Genomic DNA, 18,083 nt, shown 5'->3' with positions numbered 1-18,083 from the left:
CCAAAACATTCAGTCTGCTCCAAGAAAGTGGCCATGGCAACTGACTGAAATTGTGATTTAAATATGAAACAATATTAAACTGGATATTCAATAATATTAAATTAAGACATGTGGGGAACATTAACACAAAGAGTTACATTTTGTGATAAAATGTGTTTAAAACTTTTTTATATTGATGCTAGCGTGATATAAAAAGGTCATCACTGTTAATGATGTCTGCATTGATATCAAGAGCAATATTAATCTTGATTTGAATTGTATCATACTTGCTCTATGGAACCATTTTAAAACTCTCAATTCAATAAAAAAAATTATTAAAACTTAATTTAGTTGAATTATGCAATTAAATCATTACTCGTAATGATGTCTGAAAAGTGCAATATCTGCATCATACCTGCAAAATGGAACAATATTAAAACTTCCTACCTTAATGCATGTGTAAGTATGACATGTGGAGAGGATATATACAGTATAAACACAAGGAGTGAACTTTACAGCATCACACATTTCACTTATACTACAAAAAAAAACCCTGTCAATGTGTTCATTGATTTTCGAAGTCATGAATACAATTGGACTAAGACGTGTGGGTGTTCCGACATGTGTTAACACTTTGAGGCAACAACATCCCATTCTTCGGTTTCGTCTGATATGACGTAAACACACCACAAGACGAGCACTCAAGATTAAACAAGGAAGTGTGGGAGTATCGAGTGCCCGAAGTATCAAATGGGCTATTAACTGACACACTGTGACAATTATTCGATCGGCTATTTTAAGATGCAGCGTGAGCGCTTCTCTTCAAAAAACGGCAGGTTTGAGTCACTGAGTTTTCTCTACTCCGCTGGACTGCATTAGAAATTGATGCAAACTGGAAGGTATGTAATTCTAAAATAAAGCAAATTCAAATTATGACGACGATGATGGCCCAGCAGGAAAATAGCTACCAGGTGGAAAATAATATTCATGAAAATTGGGGAGAGCAAGACAGAAAATCATCAGTAAATACATGAGGAAACCATCTGCACATGTGGTAAACAATTTTGGAATGAGTTATGTTTGTGGGGGAATTTAAATTGTTGTGGAACTTGTGATGTTAAAATAGGTTTAGATAAATGCTCTGCAGCTGTTTAAGTCAGAACCATCTTCAAATCTAAATTATCCATTGTAATGGAATCATTCCGCTGCAGTGCTGCAAGACGACGCCTCTGGTTTTATATACATTTTTAATATTTCACATTCTTCAGAAAAAAGACAATCAAAGCCACATAATACAGGTATCTGTTTTTTTTACAATTTAAAATTTACAATATAATAATTTATTATTACAATTCATATAACATGAGATGAAAATATTGAAAAAAAGGCATTGTTAATCTTCCCTATAGCAAGATCCATGGCTTCGAAGATATGATATTAGCCTGGAGGAACCACAATCACCGATTCATCACAATCCAGCTCACATGTACCTCACGTGGTTAAACTTCAGCTTGGCACAAACTTGACAGTTTTGCCATGTTTTCTGGGAGCACGAATAAATATGGACGAACGTCAAATTCTGCTGCGAGGGAGGAACTGTTAAAAGGTCGAAACCACTCGTCACCCGACTCTGATTATTCAAAAACACCTCCACCGATTTTTCCCAAAATATTTGTGGAGGAGCAAGAATTCCTTCAATTTCGATCGTGGGGGAGCAGATCCAATTAATTGCGAAATTGTAGGTGTTTTTCAGCATTTCCACTGATTTCCCAGTGAATACTTTATGGCTCTTGATGCAGAACATGATGCAGAAAATCAGGCAGGTTTAGGGGACTGATATTCAGAGGTTGCAGTTAAAAAAAAATCTAAATGACGAAGTTATGCACTCACTGATTGCCCTTCTAGTTTTCTAATACTGTCCCCCCTTCATCTGTGTGGATCTATTCTTAAATTGCAGAACTTCAATAACTGATTTCACTGGCAGGTTGTAACTTATTATTAGATTACAAGCATATTACATGGGTTTGCAAAAAAAGCATTCACTTTAAAGACTTCGGTGTTGCAAAATCATTTTCTGTTTTGTTCTGGTTGTGTGCACAATTTTTATTCTGTGGAATCCTACAAATTAGCATTTATTTGACTTAAGTATTAGAAAAACAGAGACAACAGAGGATTTTTAGATTTCAGCGCTGGATTTAAAGTCTATGAATGAGCATGACGTTTCAAAGCCACCCACTCTGTCTTTGCATAATTGCATAAAGGTTTTTCAATCCTGTTTCCACACAAAGCCTTGCTATGTCAGTTGAATCCACCAAATGCAAAACAAGACTAACTACAAAGATTCTCACTTACTGATTCTTTTTTTTTTTTTTTTTTTAAGACGTGAACTTGAAAACAAGTAAGTGATTTTCAAATGGCTTTAACACATTTGAGTTTCTCCTTTCAAATGAAGGTAGTAAAGGCAAATAAGTTATGCTGTTGACTTTTTCCTTTTTTTTCTCTCCCTCTCTCTCTTAAGTGTTCCAGGTAAGCCTCAAAGCACCGAAGAAAGGAACTACAATATTACATTCAAAGTACTTGAGCCAAGCAGCTTCTCTTGGCTGGATGATATTTTACATGTCCACACTGCAGATTCTCATTGATATGTGCAATCACTGGCATTTTGAGAAATAAGATCGCTCCAGATTTTTTTATACTTATAATAAAAGAAGGCCACAGAATGTTCTTCCGTAGCTTTAACACAATGTCCAGTGGATTCTGAGGTTCTTTTTTTTTTTGGGCTCTCCTGGTTTTCAAAATGCACCAGTCACTTGAGAGACACCTGCTGCAGAGTGGAGTGACGCATCAATCAATGATGTCATTTTGCAAGAAAAACAAAAAGAGACAGGCTGCTCGTCTCCATACGCCTGCCTCATCGGAGTTTGGTGCTGCTGTAAGTGTTGCGCTGTACAGAGATGAGCTTTTCCATGCAGTTGGTGCGACTTTCATGTAAAGAGCCTTGCCAGACGGTACTGGCGGCTCGGCCCTCTTCGCTCCGGCAGTAGACGTACGCCATGGTGTCGGTGCGGCTCTGGATGTGGGTGCTGCGCAAGAGGGAGCGGCAGTAGTGGCTAATCTTCTCCACCCTGCGAAGTATCAGGTTGGCTTTTCTATTGAAAAGAAGAGAGCAAAAATATTGAAGCTCAACATCTGCATAAAAATGAAATTAAACGAACACTATTGCAATTGTATTTTCTTTTGAATCCAAGCAGACACCAACACAAAAACATGCGAATGCAGAATCAGGTTAAAGACTGTTCTCTATGGAACTGAATGCAAGTGTAAATGAGGAGATGAGGTGAGAATCCAACAGAACAATTATAGCAGTCTTGCTGACAATGGACACAAGCAGGATCTCTTTGGAATCTAGGAAAGGCTGAGAGGAGAAGCATGATTCACTGAACGTAAACACACACACGCACACACACACTTTTAAATCTGTGTGATACTGAGCACAGTATATATTTTTTTTACATAAAATTCATACTATCAAATCTCTGTTTTACTTGGCCTATCAACACCAAAACAAAAAAAAACTTGCACAAAGTTTCAAGTCAGCACTTTCTAAGTTGAAATCTGTGGCTTTGTGTTTACGCTGCAACGTCTTGAACCGGCCACGTAATTTGATCACACCGGCTTGATCTGCGACTCCTGAGGATTAAGGAACTCAAAAACAAGTAAAAACATCTGTGATCATCTCTGTTACAATATTAGTAAATTAATCCAGCAGCTCTAAACTTTGCAACATTGCAATAACAGCTGAATGAGTGTAAATCTCTAATAGATGATACATGAACAGAAAATGCTGAAATCATAAAAGCAGTTTAGAAAACTTTGGAAAGATCAGTGTGAACTTTTTATGTCTGTTCTGTTTTTATGTGAAGAAACGATGTGATTGAGTAAAACAAAAAAACTTCCACCTTAAATTTCTCTGCACCAGCTGATAAACAACGTCAGATTCGTCACTCTGACCGCCTGATTGGTTCGTTTGGTGCCACAGAGTTAACAAATATATTGAAACAATGAAACGAAAAGAAGAAAAGAAAGAGGAAACACACAGATGTGGCATTGTGCTTCTATTTGCACCTCCTCTGACTCCATGTCTACACGGAAACATACAGCTTTAAGTGTTACCAGAATGCAAAGGGTGTGCAAGAGTTTCTCTGATGGACTTTCAGTCTGGGTCAAAACCATCATATGCAATTGCGTTTTGGCCGAGGCAGTGTTGAAAACTACACCAGAGATAGCTTGTCTCATTTTTGTCAATTTGGAAAAAAGAAAAGCACAGAAACATCAATTCTATTCTCACAAAACCAAAATATACAGTGTGAGTATTCCAGGTTGTTAAGCTCGTATGGAATCTGAAATGAGGAAAACACACGCGGAGAAGGGCAAAATTCCATTTGTTTTGAAAAGCAGTGTCTGCTGAGCATCAACATCTGTCTTTAGTTAAGCAAGGAGCACAGACATCCTTTTCACTTATTTGCTGAAAAAAAGGAGGAGGGGGGGGGGCATTTTCTCATTTCCCTTAAATTCTTACGTCTGAAACAACAGAATACCAAACACATAATCAAGGGAGCGAGCACGTGAGAGAGGAGAGACAAATTAAACACATTATATGTCATTCAGGATGACAAAGGAAGTACTTAAAACAAGAAAAAACCAAATGACATTATAATTTTTACGTAACTGTTCAGGTTGCGTTGTCTTAAATGATTGCAACACAAACACGGCTTCAATGGAATGTATCCCAGAACGGAAAACAACATTAAATTGGAGGGAGAACTGATTTGTGGGGGAAAAGAACACTGCAGTACAAGATAATAGTTGTGTTTACAGTGAAGTTTAAAAAGAAAGAAAAAACATCATAGCACATCCAGAGAACAATACAATTATGAAAGGAGCTAGTGTTCGGCTGAAACAATGCTGGTGGACATTTGGGGGCTCCTGGGATTCTCAGCTCCTGGAGGAGTGCTGACTGTGCTTATGTTTCACTTGGCCATTCTGTTACCTTTTAAAAAGGCACCACCAATAGAGCCTGCTTGTAAATTACCCCAACGAGGCTCAGCCCTGCCAACTTCAGGCAGTAAATAATCCGTGCTCGCTCATCCAAAAGCCGCCCCCGCCTCTCGCAAGTGCCCACACACAAACACAAACACACCATTTGACCACCCCAATCCCCATATTAAGTCCAAGTGGCCAACCCGTGCCTCCCACCCCCCTTCACCAATCAGAGAGAGGCATAATCGTTCTACAGACTTAAGTTATTCTACAATTATTATATTATTTATGGCTTGAAAGGACATGCTTCCAGGCAGTGGGGGTGGACAAACAAAAACACTGGGCCATAATTGGACAAAAAGGGACCAACCGAGGTTCGTCAACCCTGGACCAGCTGCCTTGTCAGATTCGCATACATGAATTATTTTACTTTTATACTTTTCTCAGAAGTGTTGTTTATCTCCCTCCCTCGTCGTTTTTTTGTTTGTCAGTAAGCTTTCCATTGTCCCCACGGTGACGTAACGTCTGTTCACACAACAATCCGTCTGTGAGGGTGTCCCAATTAAGAGGGTCACGGGTGAGGGGATGTCGGGGTGGCACAGTGCGGAGGAACTTTTTCTTTTTTATGAGCCAGAAGAGGAAATGGGAGCTGGAAGTTGAGTTAGTGTTAGCTGACTATCAAATTTAGTGTTTGGCTTGGCGGTCAAACACGGTTTCAGCATCGAGTCGGTAATGTGAGGCGCGACAGTAATTGTAGACTTTTCACAGTGACCTTGCCCACTTGCTTTCCACTATAAGTACTTTGGAAAAGGGGGCAGGGTGGGGGGGATTGTTTAACGATGCTCCTTGTGGGGGGTGCAGACGATGACATGAGAAATGACTGAACAGTCTGAAACTGGCAGCTCCACTTCAGACAGCTTTGGCTTTTCTTATGTAAGAAACCTCAGGCAACTGTAATTGATCCTACAACATGTCCTCAAACAGGACTACAAGGAGTGTGTGTTCTCTAAGGCGGCTTAAGAAAACTGTGACATCATCCACATCTCCTCACCTGGGGCCCAGCTCGTCCTCGCTCCGCCACACGAAGTCTCCAAACTTCTCATAGTGGGAATTGTAGTGGTGCTGGACTCGGTAGAGCAGCGGAGCGGAGATCTCCATCAGCGTGTTGTAGGCCATCTGCTGCTCCTTGCCACTGGTGTAGCCGTTGTATAAGTTGTACACCTTGTCGGCTATCTCTGAGAAGAGGTGAGAGAAAAAGCAGAAGAGAGATGGAAGGTTGGTGGACGTATAAAAGAGATGAAAAAAAAGGAGCAGAGATATCTTTACTTTTTATTCCATAATATAATAATTATAGCAACAATAACACGATAAAAATAATAACAATGATGATGATGATGGGAAATATTATAGCACATTCCTAAAGATTGCTAAATTGAATTTGACATGTGAAATTTGTGAACGGCTGCTTTATGTTTTACTACAGCTTGTTTCAATAACCACAACATGTAATCGTGCATGAGCACATTGTGAGTAGTTATGATCAAATAAAGCCATGTGTAAATCTTGACCTCATCCATGTCATGTCTTTTCGTAATGTTGGTGTATTTTTGATTAATAGCCAACACTAAAATTTTTGATTTAAATTATACCTGAAAATTTTATTAATAAAATTGTATTAATGTATTGTGGATAGAGCATGTGCAAAGGCTGAATATATAAAAAAAGATAAATCTCAGTATGAGAAGGCACAGTGGTTAAAAAGTACCTTCAGCTCGACTGTCATCCACCATCGGACAGGATGTCCGCACTGAGACGAAGCTTGATTCTGAGGGACTGCCTCGGCTGTCCACTGCATTGAGAGTAAACCTGAAAATGAACAAAAGAAAGTTCATTAATTGTGACCAATATCCAAAGACCAGGTATGAAAACATTGCAAAGGTGAGCAAGAAATATTCAAAAGTAAAACAAGCATGACAGCCACAATAAATTTACAGACTGCGTCAAGTAGCGAGTATTTTAAAAAAGTATGTCAGTTTCCTTGATAGAGAAACACATGGATGGAAGAGTGAAGTTAGAAAGAAGAGCAGGGAAGAAAAACATTTACCATAGAAGGTATTCTTTTTTTAAATTGGTACAGAATACCACAATGTTCTCAGTTAGCAAACAAATTAAAACCATATTGCACAAAAACACATAACATGTTATTACCACATAGTAAAACGATAAAGATATCACTAAACTAACACAGCCATAGCATGAAGTCTTGTCAATAATAAATAAACATTGGTATAATTGGACATTAGATATATTCTTAGATGCCTTTAAGATGTCTGTGGTTTGGTACTTCTCGTATCTCAGGTTATTAGGCAACAAATAAATTCAATCTTTTATTGAGTTTGAAGTATAACAAGCTGGAGGAGGCCGTTCTTGCTAGGTGAGATGTTGATCAAACAGTGTACGACCATGTCCTGACATCACATCCTTTTTTTTTTTAGAAAGTGTCTTGTGAACAAGGAATCAGGGGTTGAGGGATTTAATTATATCTGAAAATGAGCCAGTACAGCCAGTACCGCCCCGGCAGAGGAGAGAAGTGTAAAGGTGCATCTGGCTTGACCCCAAGAACTCAAGGACAAAGTTCCTCTCTCTGAAAATGTCAAGCATCAGAATTTTCTGTGTTCCATGACAGACTTCAGGACCACTCTGGACCCCGATAAGATAAGCTATCACATGGGAACAGTTCAAGACACCGCGATGGGAGACGGCAGACAATGAGGAAGTGTAATGACACTAGAGAATTGTGGGGCCACACAGCTTGGAATAGAGGATAAAAAAAAACAATGACCTTTACGTGTCCTTTTGAAAATGCCAATCTGTGTACTCCTGAAAAAGTACTCTGAGAAACTGGTCATATTGAATCTAAAAGGAGGATTGGATGTGGCACAGAATAAACCATCAATATCCTGTCTCAATAATCCCGCACAGTTATTTGCTGCTGATGTCTCGATGATGGCTGAACTTTCAACCACATAGCCGCAGCACGCTGTGGTAAGTTGCCACAGAAACCACATCGAGGAAAACGCTGCGGGAGCTGCCTTGATTGGTTCCTCGATTTAAACACCTCGACCAGCTAAGGCTAAACCTCCTATAAAGAGTGTGACATGGCAAACCATTTTTAGCTACGGGTATGAAAAATTAAATAAAAGATGGCTAAATCCCTTTTGGTTGCTGGTTCACTGTTGAACTGTTTTCCGACAATGACAAGTCAAAATACCTTGTGCGAATGAGACTTATTTGGTTACATGATGAGGCTGGAGTAGGTGGGTAATGCCTGGTTTACATGGCACGATTTTCAGCTCGATTTTCCATTTGCCGGAAAGTTGGTGTCGGATCAAATCGGATCGATTCAGTATGTCATAGGTTTTATTCAACAGACGCAGAGGTAAATGTCTGAAAGCAGTCCTCAAGCACAAGTTTGATGTTTTGTGTTTAACACCAGTTCATTTAAATTATTTGTAAATGTAAACCAGTGAACTCAAGCATTTACTATTTTACGTACTAATGTGCAGTTGATTCTTTACAGTAGCTGATTAAACAATGTAAACATAGTCCATTTTTCACTTATTACTTATGAATTAAAGTTGTTTGTTGAATAAAATGATGTAGACTTCTGGTGGACGTTGTCTTCTTCGGGAAGAATTTCTGGGAAATATAAATGAAAGAAATATCCTTCATCCCACATTTTTTTCTTAGTGCAGATGAAGCTTTGAAAAGAATGAATTAAGCATTGAGAAATGTTTGCGACTAGTTATGACAAACTTTAAGCTCAGAGCAGTATTTCCACAGAGTTACCACTGTAAAAACAACAGCATGACAAAAAGGAAACCACAAAACACAGCAAGACAGAATGAACAACGCAGATGGCATTCCACTGCTAAATACTTCTAGAAATAAATGAAAATAAAGACATTAGAGTGTCGTTGTTTGTACCAAAGTTGCTTTTCTTCCTAAACCCATTTGCATTCTTTTTTAGAGTAATGTCTTTTGAGAGCTGTCCCAACGCCGTCAAAAGCATGTTTTGTTTGTAACATGACCTGTTTGCACATTGCTCACATAGTTTGTCTGGTCTTGTTATTCAGCAGGGTGGATGTGGTATTCCCCAAGAACCTCACAAAAGACGCACGGGCCTCGCTGGCTCCTCTGCCCAGCAAAACAATGCCGGCATGTAACAGTCACTGTTTAAATTATGTGGCCACATAACGTGCGGATGGATACAATGAGGTGGGAGACGGGAGGGGAGCAGCGGGGATGATGAGGCGGGAGTTTTATCAAGGCAATTTGTAAAAGGGTGTTTTTTTTAGGACCCAGGATGTGAGCTTGCCAGCATTTAACTGCTGTTTTGGGTTGTTTTTAAATGGTTGGCATCAATGACAGGTTCTGTTTCCCCTTTCACAGCCCCTACAGCAATTACAAGATTGTTATGTACAGTAATAAAGCTGTTTTTGCAACAAGGTTAAGACTCTGCAGAGACCGAGCTGTGGTGGTCTGAATTTTTGTTTCGGTAAAAAGATAGGATAAGATTCTTATCATGCAAAGCAACCTGACATTTTACAGAAAATGTTTAAGAAATATTACATACATGTATTTTTTGATCACGCTCATGAGAAGGAAGCGTTGCCAGTCAGTCACACTGTTATGGATCTCATTCATGGACAAAGACAATGGCAGTTATGGGGGTCGTATGGACGGAGTGTGATGTCTGAACCCAGTGCAGGCACTCAGTGATGATAAAGATCGCCTGGGAGAACAAAGGAACCAGCCACGGTCTGGTCTGCCACAAGAATGTCAAAACATTAAGTAACAGAACTGGCAACACACGCACGCACGCACGCATACACACACACACACACACACACACACTTTCTTTTGTCTCTATTTTCCTATCTACATTTCTTGTCGATAACTCAGCTGTGTCTATCACTCAAGGCTGCCTGCAGGCTGAATGTGGAACCTTCGAAGCCACTTGGTTTCTGTGTGTACCACAGTTTTGAAAGCTCAGCAGAGGACGAAGTGGACAGAAGGCAGATTAATGTTTGCGTAAATTAACAATGCTGCCATTAAAGTAACCATTGTCCTCTAATTTAATGAGACAGAGGACGACCGAACGAGAGATGACAAGACAGAAAGCTCAGAGACAGACCGAGAGAGCGCAAGAGAGGAGGAATAAGAGAAAGTGAGAGTGAGAGAGGATCAATTAGGGGCAGTATTTCTGGCATGCTGAGAGAAGCCAGGGTAGCAGGGGATGCCTTTTCCATGACATCAGCATTTGGACATACATCACTCGGGCCAGTCCACAAATCATTCAAAGCCACATCGAAATGTTCCTGCCTGGAATATGTGGCAGCTCACAGTATCTGATGACTTTGAAAGCTATATATCTAAGAGGCAACACACTGCTGCAACAGACCTGAATTCATTCGCCTTGCCATTCATTGTAAATCAGAAAACATTTGCTTAGCACTGAACAGTTCCACTTGCAGATCAGCAAGACTCCACAGGGCAAAGTACACCCACATATAAAGCTACTGAATAACATTTAAATGATAGGATGCATAACTGAAATATTCATATGTGACATTTGTTTGCAAGGTGCACCCATTTGTCAGATAGATGGATAGGTAGGTATAGAATATATATATGCAATGCATCAGAGGATGCTCCCACCACCCAGTCAAGGGACGCCATCTTATCAAAGTCACAGAGGTCCATTAAGGCCAACATCTTTTCCTGGGCCACTTTATGTGTGTGTAGAATTTAGTGACATCTAGAGGTGAAGGTGTGTGTTGCAGCTTTATACTCCTCATTTCACCCTCCCCTTCCAAACATGAAAGAGAACCTGATGTGAACTTCAGTTGTCATGAAAACTCAAAAGGTTTTAGTTTGTCCAGTTGGAGCGACAGTAAAAAACATGGTGGCCTCCACAGAGAGGACCCCAATTTCTGCCAATAGATCCATTTCACCTAAATATTACACACTGGACCTTTAAATCCCAAATTTGCAACAACAAATTATTTCTCAAGTGCTTCCAGTGCTGTAACAAGATATTTCACAACTGGCATTCCCGCAGCTTTGGTCATTTGTTCTGCATGCAGACGTTGCCAGAAGCAGGATATTGTTTTTACTGAAATGTGGGAATATTTCTTGGGGGGTTATCTCCAGATGATTAACTTTCAGTCAAAGGTCAAGGTCAAGGATGGTTTTTGTTAGCAATGACAACAGTATTCCTTTTTAGCAGGAACATTGGGCCATGGTCATGATCAAGTGTAAAGCCAATACCAGTAGAAGTCTTATCAGGTCCTTGAATAAGACAAGCGTAGTTGGCTTCAAACAGATGTGCCCTCAGACGTAATTCCGACGTAAGTTCTGCCCTTATCAGAGAAAAACAACACTGTGGAGAATGCCTAAACAAAGATAACACGGCTACAAAATTGGAAATGAGGTTCTTGTTGCAGGATTTTGTTTGTGGGAGCCTGAATTCTACAGATTAGGGAAAAAGTTATTCTCCCACTTTTTTTCATCCGATGTTGAAGCATTCAGGAAACACAGGATTTTAAATAAAAATGTATGCTAAACATACAAACCCTATACTTTTTTTTATTTTTTAAAGCCTTCTCTCCTTCCTTGTGTTCAGCAATAATCATTTTTTACATTATGAATAAAACAAATCCTTTTCCCACCTGTATTCCTGTGTTTGACATCCTTTGCTTGAATTAGATGTGTAAAGGATATTTACTACTTTTTGATTTCATTAGCATTTAAAATACCACCCTTGACCCTGGACTCCCGTTCGAAAAAACGGACTGTTTACCTGAAAATAGATTTAGAAACATATGACTCTTTGTCAGATTTCTCATTGCTTTAAATCATGACTCTTTCTTTTATATAGGACAACATGGAGGTTCCCAAAACAAATCAAGGTCAACAAATAGCAAGATCACTATAAACATAAGACCCTTAAAAAAACCTGAGAACACAGCGAGAACACAGTGAGAACACAGCGTGTTTTAAGTGTCCAGTGACAGCCACAACAACATCTGGGTCCTGTCTGGTTCGCAATCCTATAAAACAATAAAACAGCCCAGTAATTAATGCTAATTAAGATTTTTTTATTTTTTTTTATTCCAAATCTAGCATCTTTTTGGACAAACCTTAACTACTATCCATGTAGAGATTTGCCAGTTTTGCCTCGTGGGCACATGGTCGAGCTGTCTCTCTGCAGGCATACCTCTCTATGTGACTCATAGTCCTGCAAAGGATTGTGGGCTATTAGGGTTTGATGAGCTTGGCCATCACTGACGCAACATTGAAGATGTTCCCTGCCCAATCCAGACACCCGACAGACTGAGTGGGGTTTCCAAGTTTAATGCCGGAAGATGCCTGAAGGTTCGGCAGAGAGGCGTGAGTAATCCATAACGCCTCAAGTTAAACCAGCACGTACATTACTGAAGCCTATTATTCACATATAATGCATACACCTCAGGGACAGTATTAATTAATTACAGGCACCAACATATAGGATCTAGCTGAGGAAGATATGTCGAGCCTTTTTTAATAATAGGCCAGGTAAAATTAAATATGTCTCACAACAGCAATAGAGCATAAAAGAACGGAAGCATTCACCACTTCCACCACATTGAGACTAAGTATGTGTCCCTGATTAACTCGACCCAGATGTTCAGGAGTAGGAAACAAAATTCACCCCCTGGAACAAAATATAATTTGCAGTGGCAATTGTAGACACCCTGGGGAAGATGTGGTGTTACTGGTGTCCGCCCACTTTTTGCTTGGGAAATATGCAAACATGGACATAAAACCATGTTTAATGAAATAAATGACGGTCAAGCCTACGCATACAGTAAATGTGTGGTCAGAGAAAGGTTGATTGAACGGGGCTGCAATAAATTGATAGATGATACCGAGAGTAATGTCACTGAACACAGGAGGGGAACCGGACATCCAAAAGAAAGGATTGTGCAGTTTTTGCAAAGCAACACGATCTCTGATTACTTCCTTTCAACAATAAAAATGATATAATATTATAATATAATTATAAGTATAATATTTCAGATCAACATAAACTAGCCTTTCAAGTAAGCAGTAGTTTGTGAATTATCAAAATGCATGGATCAAAAATCGAAATAGTCCTAATTTGTCATTTGGTTGATGACCCACGGGAAGCTACTCTGACAAATGGAGCACATGAAGCCTCTAGTCCTGATCAGACCCGATGGGTTCATCAGGTCCAGCCAACAAGCATTGGCATGAAAGCTCCAGGAAACATTACAAAATGTACGCCTCATCTTTATTCATAATGTGCAGAAATAAAGAAGCCACAATAGATCAGCTATTGATTCGACTCATAAAACTTTGCAAGGGCATCAGCAGACTTACTTGTAGAGACTGTCGGGCTCCAGGCACTTGAAGACCACTGAATATAGCACAGAGTGAGGATGGTCTCCACTTCTCTTTCCGGCAACAACACAGGATGAACCCAAACCAGAGAAAAGGTCATCCATCAAGCTCAGAACCTCACCTGGAAGAGATGAAATTGGAAGGAATTGATGAAATGAAGAAAGAAAGAAAATCGCACAAAAATGCCACGTTGGAAATTCATTTTCAATATTCATCATACTTTTTGCCCGAAAAGGGAAAAAAAAGGCAAACTTATCTTCCAACAATATCTTTCATCTATTGTTCTTAGTAAAACCAAAACAATGCCACATGTTTTGGTTCCACCACATGTTTCAACACAGGACAACAATGGTTCCCAACACAGGCTTCATCATGAATGAATTTCAACATTTTGGAAAGCGTTTTTTTTTCCTAATCAATGGTTGTTACTCTGGTATTGTGAGCTTCATCCCCCCCATCAGGTGGGAGCAATTTCCAGCACCACAAAGCCCAGGGCTAAATTAAATATAGCTTTTTGCTGGCATCAACCAATACACACTACATTACCGAACCATAAGAAATCTGAATTTATTTCCTTCACGGGTACATGCTTCTGTTAAAGTGATATCTCACTATAAGCACCCTTGTGCCTCACAAAACATTACTTCACAAGTTGTGAAATATCTTTCATGTCAGCTTACGGGAAAAGGCGAGCGACACACACTTGTTCATTTAGACACACAGATACATTCCGCCAGTTTCCAGTGCTCATGGGGGTGATGGAAAAAAAGAGGGAGCTGTCAAAATAGTTTAAAAGCTCTCAAACGGTTGGATTTCCAACTATTTCTACTCGAGCTAAAGGGCAGCTTAGTTTTAGCTTATGATACATGGGCCAACTTATAAACACAGGGAGTAAGCCTGGCTGGTAGGGCACACGAGGATGGTAAGAAAAGGTTGCAGAAGAGGAAAAAGAGCAGAACGCAAATTAATAATTTGACCTTTTCACAGAAAGACCTCTGTGTTTACGAGGTTTCCCCCCAAACACATTCCTGCACCGTCGCAGTGTTCTTTCTAAGGTTTTACTTTCTGCAACGTGAATCGCATGTTTGGACTTTTAATCTGTTTAGGTCTGCAAAAGAAGTTGTCAGTAATTGTCTGGAAGAAGCCAGAAGTTTTCACTAAAGTCTATTTTCAACACATTATCATTTTTTTTTTATTATCAAACTTGAACCTCAGTAATAGAGCTATTACGATGTCTGAGATTGTTTTCAACATCTTTATTTATGGAACAGATTTACAAGTATACTCCATATGATTGCCTTTTAAATGTTTAATTGACATTCTTTCTGATATTGGTTTTTATAATTTTAAAGAACAGGCGCCATCTGCTTTGTGTTTGCAGGAGTGACAAGGAAGACTTTCAGCTGGTTAACTCATGATTGCATTAAATACTATATACAACCTATATCTCATAGAAATGATATTTATACACACATCATTTTGGGGAAAAAACGTATTACTGTTCTAATAGCACCAGCTTTTCTTTTATTAATGTGCCAGTAAAACCTTTAATGACAACATGTTTCATTCGTGACAGATGAGTAATATTTCCTTGGTTACATTTAGGCAACTTAAAGCTCTTGGTTGAGATTAGGGATGGATTGTGGTATTGGTTAAATGTTGTAAAAGTTAGTGCTGATTAAATCGCAAGACAGGGCATGTTTACTTTTTCAATATTTGACCAAAACCACATTTTTTTTCTCCCCTAACCTTCACCAATTTGTTTTTGTAGCTCAAAATTAACCACACACTGAACTCAGAATGTGAAAGCTTGTCTTCAAGTGTTACTGCCCTGCACTTTGTGTGCACACACTTTCATCTGCAGCATCGAACAACTGTGTGGCTCTTTTCAGTAAACTCTCCCGTCAGCCAGTTTCCAAGCATGGTATGGATACTCTGCTTGCCTGCATATCAGGACATCAGTATGAGGAATCTTATTTTGCCATTTGATCCTCATGGGCTTGAACTGCATAACAATAATTAACCTTTGAAGAATAAATAGGCCTCATGAGAAATCAAATACTGTACATGAGCTGAATTACGGGTGAAGGGCAGATTTATTTTTAAGATGTTACTGGACCCAGTGTTTTCCATCAGATTTTATTGTCCAGGAGCCATGCACTTGGGTATTTGATTTGTCTGGAGGCTCCTGATAGTTACATTAAACTGAAAATATGTAAATCTATTGTTACTGTTCCATGTCTGAGAACATAGCTCTCTCCATTCTCTTATTTGTTTTGCAATTAGTGTTTCATTTTCAAATTCTTTATTTAGAGGGCTAAGCATGTTGACACACCAAAATTTGATGGAACACTCAATTTATACCTAGCAGACCACTTCATCTTCTGCCTTGATGATCTATTAAAGATTAACCCCCAACCCGAATCGGCCTGCTATTCCTCCACATTTTATTGTGAGTAACTACCAGAGGAATGCCCAACAAATGACAGATTTCTGCTACTTCACAAAGGCTAAAAGTTGAGAGACAGTTCTAAATACAGCATGGACCAAAGTGGTGAAGGAGGGAAGAGGAAAAAAAGAGTGACAACAATGAGTGAGGAAAGGAAAAAAGAGGACAGCTGTTCTGATTTTTATGATTTTGGATGTGATCAGGGAAAAGAAAGATGAGGTTTTGATGATCAGAATAAATCATAGAGCTGATGCGTGGCTCCTTAATGAATAACTTCTGTCCTCTATGTGACAATTCTTTTTTGTGATAATTTGATAACCAAAAATATACATATCATGGAGATAAATTATATATATAATTCTGTTTTTGTGCCTTACCAACATTAAGCGAACAATCATGTGCAAAGAAAATATATTTTTTTTACTTTTACATTACACACAGAAAAAAAGACATTATTTAAAGGACTGCTAAAACAAAGAAATTCTACAATACTACAAAAAGTGAGTTGCATTGCAAAGAAAACATAATAATAATGGATTTTGCAAGTTATAATAGACTTTTATGTGCAAGGAAACATACTTAAAAATGCCACATTAAAAAAGAAATAATGTAAATGCGCTGAATTAAAGATGAAAGGTAGAGACATGCAGTCAGGTATTAGATTTGTTTGGAGACTCTTAATACCAAAAACTATGTTGTGCAATTCAGAGGTGTTCCATTCTCATATTTTTCTAGCAATTAGTTTATTCAACATATTGACATACTTGGATTTAGTGGAACAATAAATCGTGCTTGGCAGACCACTTAGTCTTTTGAAGAAATTATTAGTAATGATCTATTAAACATTGACCATTGACCTGATTCGTCCTGTATTCACTATGCCTTTCAAGGCTATTCCCCCACCATTTATTGCGAGTAACTACGAGAGGAATGTCCACCAAACGCCAGATTTCTGCTACTTCTCAAAGGCTAAAAGTAGAAAGAGACAGTTCTAAATACAGCATGGACCAAAATGGTGAAGGAGGGAAGAGAAGAGGGAGAAAAAAGTCTAGGGACAAAGAGGAAATGAGGCTGGAAAGGGGAAAAAAAAGGATCGGAACTTCTCTGATGTTTTATCAGTTTGGATGTGGTCAGAGTGAGGAATGACCACATCACCAAATCATGGAGCTGATGTGCGACTGCAGGAGCGATCACCTGGGAATGTTGAAAATCGGGTGAAGCGATGTCTAATACGTGATTATTATATAATACTGACTTGCAAAAACCAAACGACAGGATATAACTCTGACTCATAAATCTGACTCACGCTTGTATAGAATAGTGTGCTCTCTGACGGATAGTTTGGATGCTGTTCAGTGCTGGGTGGGTTGTTTTTGTTCAGTGTTTTATAGCCACATTGAAAACATAGACAGACAAACGCACACATTGAGAAACAGGCAGATCTCCTGGAAGGCTTTGGAGGAAAACAACAACAACAAAAGGGCAAAAGAACAACAAAAGGTCAGGAGGGAGGATGAGATTATATAAAAAGCTGCTTCTATAGAACCTTCTGCTGCTGTTTTGTGCACAGCTAGCTCAAAGTGAAAGAGCATTTAAATGGGTTCACATCAGAGGAATACCTATGATAGGTGACCTCCTTCCCTTCTTTCATGGCAGCAATTCACAGAACTTTACAGGACCTGTTTCTGAGCTTTGCATAGAATTAAGGGATGATAAGTGAATAAGACAAGGATTACGTGAAAGAGGGATGTCTGGAAAGTGGCGGTGGAAAGAAAGGAAATTATGACCAAGGTGTTGGATAAGCGTATACATTTGTTTTTAATTTAGGCAAACCAGCTTCAGCTCTCGAGTCAGACACAAGATGTTTTCTGTTGTGGCCAGACTTTTCTGTTTATTTGACCCTAACCATAATTTATGAGCGTGCATGTGACGGAGACGAGAGAATAATTACTTCAGCTGCAGACTCTTTATTTGCCTCTTTCTAAAACAACCCCCGTGTTCATAAATCTAGAAAAAAAAAAAAAAAAAAGGTTCATAAGAAGCTTTTGCTATAAATTTACCATCCTCAAAACACTGAATTATCAAATGTGTTGATTATAGTGTTTATATTGGAGCTAATTTGCAACATTGCTCTTTAAGAGTTTGG

The 18,083-nt window shown here is 39.0% G+C and overlaps 1 protein-coding gene across 4 annotated transcripts in view; it reads right to left on the bottom strand.

Annotated features, from left to right (window-relative positions):
• Positions 1-1,209: 1,209 nt before the first annotated feature.
• LOC109626304 (astrotactin-2) overlaps positions 1,210-18,083 on the bottom strand; it is a 261,841-nt gene continuing 244,967 nt past the window's right edge. For all 4 annotated transcript variants that reach the window (XM_069513214.1, XM_069513213.1, XM_020082104.2 and 1 more), the window contains 4 exons: positions 13,468-13,609; positions 6,785-6,885; positions 6,071-6,254; positions 1,210-3,128 (listed from right to left, as the gene is read on the bottom strand). In XM_069513214.1, the coding sequence (XP_069369315.1) occupies positions 2,891-3,128; positions 6,071-6,254; positions 6,785-6,885; positions 13,468-13,609 (665 nt within the window). In that variant the 3' untranslated portion in view covers positions 1,210-2,890. The remainder of the gene's footprint in view (positions 3,129-6,070; positions 6,255-6,784; positions 6,886-13,467; positions 13,610-18,083) is intronic.

The sequence above is a fragment of the Paralichthys olivaceus genome, chromosome 18 (assembly GCF_024713975.1).
Source record: "Paralichthys olivaceus isolate ysfri-2021 chromosome 18, ASM2471397v2, whole genome shotgun sequence".
Lineage (NCBI taxonomy): Eukaryota > Metazoa > Chordata > Actinopteri > Pleuronectiformes > Paralichthyidae > Paralichthys > Paralichthys olivaceus.
This window is presented reverse-complemented; position numbering and strand designations above follow the sequence as displayed.